At 48.5% G+C, this 5534-nt stretch overlaps 1 protein-coding gene across 1 annotated transcript in view; it reads right to left on the bottom strand.

The window, feature by feature from the left end:
• Positions 1-5534, bottom strand: part of LOC109921143 (protein FAM98A-like) — a 24686-nt gene that overhangs the window by 3773 nt on the left and 15379 nt on the right. The window contains exons 5-6 of the mRNA XM_048618315.1: positions 3062-3142; positions 2037-2153 (exon numbers count right to left, since the gene is read on the bottom strand). Of these exons, the coding sequence (XP_048474272.1) occupies positions 2037-2153; positions 3062-3142 (198 nt within the window). The remainder of the gene's footprint in view (positions 1-2036; positions 2154-3061; positions 3143-5534) is intronic.

The following is a 5534-nucleotide window of genomic DNA, read 5'->3' as shown; positions in this document are numbered from 1 at the left end:
CGCGACCAACTCATAATCTACAATCCTCAAGAAATTACTAATCCTACCGTTTAGTGGTAGTGCCCCTAAGCCTGGAATAGGACATTGATTAGACTAAAAGACACAGGCCATTCAGTCCATCAAGTCTGGTCCACCAAAGTCTGGGTTCAAAACCTACCAAGTTGGTGTGTCAGAACATGACGGAATAGGAGCCTAGTTTATCCAACTTCTCCCTCATAAATCAAAGCCTGGCCACCCAAGCAACAGCCTTCAAATTCTGATTCTACCCCTACGTGGGGCAGCATGGTGACTCAGTGGTTAGCACTGCTGTCTCACAGCACCAGGGACCCAGGTTCGACTCCATCCTCGGCTGACTGTCTGTGTGGAGTTTACATATTCTCCCTGTGTCTATGTGGGTTTCCTCCCACACTCCAAAGACGCGCAGGTTAGGGTGGGTTGACCCCGTGGTGAAATGCAGGGTTACAGGGGTAGGGTCGGATGCTGTTTGGGAGGGTTGGTGTGGATTCGATGGGCCAAATGGCCTGCTCCCACACTGTAGGGATTCTACATAATTGTCATACAATCTTAACAAGAACCACTGGCTAAAGGAGGGTAAATATTCTCAAAACCCTCAGGGGCCTCAACCATGTGGATGTGGAGAGGGTTTTTGCTAGAGGCGGTCTAGAATCAGGGTCATCACTTAAAAAACTGGGGGCTTGCTCATTTAAAACAGGGATGAGGTGAATTTTTGTTTTCCCGTTTCGGAAAATCTTTGGCGCTCTCTGCCTGTTAAGTGGAATATTCTTACGGCAGCAGTCAATGGATTTTTTTTTCTTTATCCATAAACAAGAGCCAGCACTGTCTGACTAGGACCAGCATTTATTGCCCATCCCTAATTGCCCAGAGGGCAGTTAAGAGTCAACCACATTGCTGTTGGTCTGGAGGCACATGTAGCCCAGACCAGGTAAGGATGGCAGCTTCCTTCCCTAAAGGACATTAGTGAACCAGATGGGTTTTTCCAACCATTGACAATGGACGTCATTAAACTCTTAATTCCAGTTTTTATTTTGTTGAGTTCAAACTCTACCATCTGCCATGGCGAGATTCAAACCCAGGTCCCCAGGACATTACTTGGTTCTCTTGATTAACAGCCCAGTGACATTGCCCTTTGCCTCCCCATTTCTTGTTGAGTAGAGCGTGAGCCTGTGGAAATTCCTACCACAGGAGGCTGTACAGGCCAAGTCACTGAATCTATCCAAGAAAAAGAGAAGCTTTTAGATTTTAAACCGTATCAAGGGCTTTGGAGAGAAAGGAAGAACGTGGAATTAAGATAGAGGATCAGCCAAGGGTGCAGAAAGATTTTACCAGGATGTTACCGGGACTGGACGGTTTGCGTTGTAAGGAGAGGCCGGATAGACTGGGACTTTTCTCACTGGAGCATTGTTTTCTGAGAGATTTATAAAATCATGAGGGGCATGGATAGGGTAAATAGATAAGACCTTATCCCCAGGGTAGGGGGATGTCCAAAACTAGAGGGCACAGGTTTAAGATGAGAGGGGAAAGATTTAAAAGGGACCTAAAGGACAACTTTTCACGCAGAAGGTGGTGTGTGTACGGAATGAGCTGCCAGAGGAAGTGGTGGAGGTTGGTACAACTACAACATTTAAAAGGCATCTGGATGGATACACGAATAGGAAGGGGTTAGAGGAATATGGGCCAACCACAAGTAAATGGGACTAGATTCGTTTTGGAAACTTGGTTAGCGTGGACAAGATGGGCCAATAGGCCTATGCTGTGTGATCTATCCTGTGTGATCTATCATACTCAACGATGGAGTGAGTTTGATGGACTGAATGGCCTACACCCCTATCCCTGGTTTCTATGCGATCAGCAGGTAGGTTGTGAATGTGGATTTGAGGATACACTTAGACCAACTGAATCGAATGGGCACAGCAGGCTTGAAGGGCTGAATGGCCTCCTGTAGCTCCTAACTCAAGTCCTTCTGAGGTTATAGGGTGAGTATTCTCTACGAGAGCGTGTCTCAGGAGATTCCAAACCTTTGCTCCTTCGGCCCAGTGAAACGACTGCACGGTCACATCCAGGCGCGTGATCAGCATCTGCCGACGGCAATCATACTCCGCACACATCACTCGATGGATCTCCTTCAGGTTCTCCTAAAGCAGGGAACACTGAGGGTTAGTGAGGGCCCTTCTTACACCCGCTTCATTCCCATGTGGGGTGTGGCCACCATTAGTCGCCTCTCGCTACTGTGGGACAATACATGATGGACACTCGGGACATGGTTGCTTTCCATGTCCCCTCCCCACCTCCCCACCACCCAACCCCCCTCCCCACTCTAACCGGGCAAAGCCACCATAGCAGTCAGGGCAACAGGCCAAGGTGGGCACTTGCTGGCACCTCGGAGGGGTAGGTATTCGTGTCTTGCTACTCACCTCAGGTCAGGAAGAACTGTAACCCTCAGATGAACAGCACCAGATGCCCTCAACTCAGACCCAGCTAAGAACCACTGGACGTGCACTGGGAGTGGAGCGGATTCAATCTCTCAGCTGGTGGGGGCATGGTTAGCAAGACTGGCGTTTAGTCCCCACCCCTCGAGGAGGTGCTGCTGACTGGAAATGGAAGAACTTCCATCGGTGGCACGGTGGCTCAGTGGTTAGCACTGATGCCTCACAGCGCCAGGGACCCTGGTTCGATTCCACCCTCGGGCAACTGTCTGTGTGGAGTTTGCACATTCTTCCCGTGTCTGCGTGGGTTTCCTCTGGGCGCTCCGGTTTCCTCTCAGTCTAAAGATGTGCAGGTTAGGGTGGATTGGCCGCGCTAAATTGCCCCATAGTGCCTAGGGATGGGTGAGTTAGACAGGGGAAATGCAGGGGTGAGGGAATAGGTCTTCAGAGGGGCGGTGTGGACTTGTTGGGCCGAATGGCCTGTTTCCACACTGTAGGGTTTCTATGATTTTATTGAACTGGGACGGACAGGTAGGGGGAGATATTTGAAACAGAGCTGACCGTTGTTGTGCCCGGTCTTTGCGAGGTCACAGATACACTTGAAGGTGGTACCATACCCATTGTTCTGGCTCCAGGCTCTTGTTCAGCAGAGGTTTACCCACTCCAGCTTGCGGCAATCCAGCACTGACATCTCGGAGCTGGAACACAAACATTCAGGTGGCTGAGGCATCACACACACAGCTTTTTCAAAACACAACACTCCCAAAATGTTGGGCTCCCGGCCCGCATTTACATGTGTCTCCACTGCGCATGTCTGAGACTGCAGGCACAGGTCTATACCATGTGTGTACACGTGTGTTTTACAGAGAGAAGCTCATATTAAACTCTGCCTAGAGGTCACAATGCTCACTGCTCCGCGCGTCCCATCTTGTTAAGGAAACACAGTCGATATCCGAGAGAACAACTGGGTGAGGTGTAGCCCTTCTCAGGACACTTTCAAGATCATACAGCACAGAAAAAGGCCCTTTGGCCCAATTCGTCCATGCTGACCACGTTTCCTAAACTGGACTAGTCCCAATTGCCTGTGTTTGGCCCATATCTCGCTAAACAAAGAACAAAGAACAAAGAACAAAGAACAAAGAACAAAGAAAATTACAGCACAGGAACAGGCTCTTTGGCCCTCTAAGCCCGCGCCAGTCCAGATCCTCTATCTAAACCTGTCGCCTATTTTCCAAGGATCTGTATCCCTCTGCTCCCTGCCCATTCATGTATCCGTCTAGATACATCTTAAATGATGCTATCGTGCCCGCCTCTACCACCTCCGCTGGCAACGCGTTCCAGGCACCCACCACCCTCTGCGTATATAACTTTCCACGCATATCTCCCTTAAAGTTTTCCCCTCTCACCTTGAAATCGTGACCCCTAGTAATTGAGTCCCCCACTCTGGGAAAAAGCTTCTTGCTATCCACTCTGTCTATACCTCTCATGATTTTGTCGACCTCAATCCGGTCCCCCCTCAACCTCCGTCTTTCTAATGTAAATAATCATAATCTACTCAACCTCTCTTCATAGCTAGCCCCTGCATACAAGGCAACATCCTGGTGAACCTCCTCTGCACCCTCTCCAAAGCATCCACATCCTTTTGGTAATGTGGCGACCAGAACTGTACGCAGTATTCCAAATGTGGTCGAACCAAAGTCCTATACAACTGTAACGTGACCTGCCAACTCTTATACTCAATACCCCGTCCGATGAATGAAAGCATGCCATATGCCTTCTTGACCACTCTATCGACCTGCGTTGCCACCTTCAGGGTACAATGGACCTGAACACCCAGATCTCTCTGTGCATCAATTTTCCCCAGGGCTTTTCCATTTACCACATAGTTCGGTCTTGAATTGGATCTTCCAAAATGCATCACCTCGCATTTGCCTGGATTGAACTCCATCTGCCATTTCTCCTCCCAACTCTCCAATCTATCTATATTCTGCTGCATTCTCCGACAGTCCCCTTCACTATCCGCTACTCCACCAATCTTAGTGTCATCTGCAAACTTGCTAATCAGACCATCTATACCTTCCTCCAGATCATTTATGTATATCACAAACAACAGTGGTCCCAACACAGATCCCTGTGGAACACCACTGGTCACAGTTCTCCATTTTGAGAAACTCCTTTCCACTACAGCTCTCTGTCTCCTGTTGCCCAGCCAGTTCTCTATCCATCTAGCTAGTACACCCTGGACCCCATGCAACTTCACTTTCTCCATCAGCCTACCATGGGGAACCTTATCAAATGCCTTACTGAAGTCCATGTATATGACATCTACAGTCCTTCCCTTATCAATCAGCTTTGTCACTTCCTCAAATAATTCTATCAAGTTGGTAAGACATGACCTTCCCTGCACAAAACCATGCTACCTGTCACTAATAAGCCCATTTTCTTCCAAATGTAAATTGATCCTATCCCTCAGTATCTTCTCCAGCAGCTTCCCCATCACTGACGTCAGGCTCACCGGTCTATAATTACTGGGATTATCCTTGCTACCCTTCTTAAACAAGGAGACAACATTAGCAATTCTCCAGTCCTCCGGGACCTCACCCGTGCTCAAGGATGCTGCAAAGATATCTGTTAAGGCCCCAGCTACTTCCTCTCTCGCTTCCCTCCGTAACCTGGGATAGATCCCATCCGGACTTGGGGACTTGTCCACCCTAATGCCTTTTAGAATACCCAACACTTCCCCCCCCCTCATGCTGACTTGACCTAGAGTAATCAAACATCCATCCCTAACCTCAACATCCGTCATGTCCCTCTCCTCAGTGAATACCAACACAAAGTACTCATTAAGAATCTCACTCATTTTCTTTGACTCCTTGCATAACTTCCCTCCTTTGTCCTTGAGTGGGCCAACCCTTTCTCTAGTTACCCTCTTGCTCCTTATGTATGAATAAAAGACTTTGGGATTTTCCTTAACCCTGTTTGCTAAAGATATTTCATGACCCCTTTTAGCCCTCTTAATTCCTCATTTCAGATTGGTCCTACTTTCCCGATATTCTTCCAAAGCTTCGTCTGTTTTCAGTCGCCTAGACC

The sequence above is a fragment of the Rhincodon typus genome, chromosome 39, assembly GCF_021869965.1.
Source record: "Rhincodon typus isolate 14 chromosome 39, sRhiTyp1.1, whole genome shotgun sequence".
Lineage (NCBI taxonomy): Eukaryota > Metazoa > Chordata > Chondrichthyes > Orectolobiformes > Rhincodontidae > Rhincodon > Rhincodon typus.
This window is presented reverse-complemented; position numbering and strand designations above follow the sequence as displayed.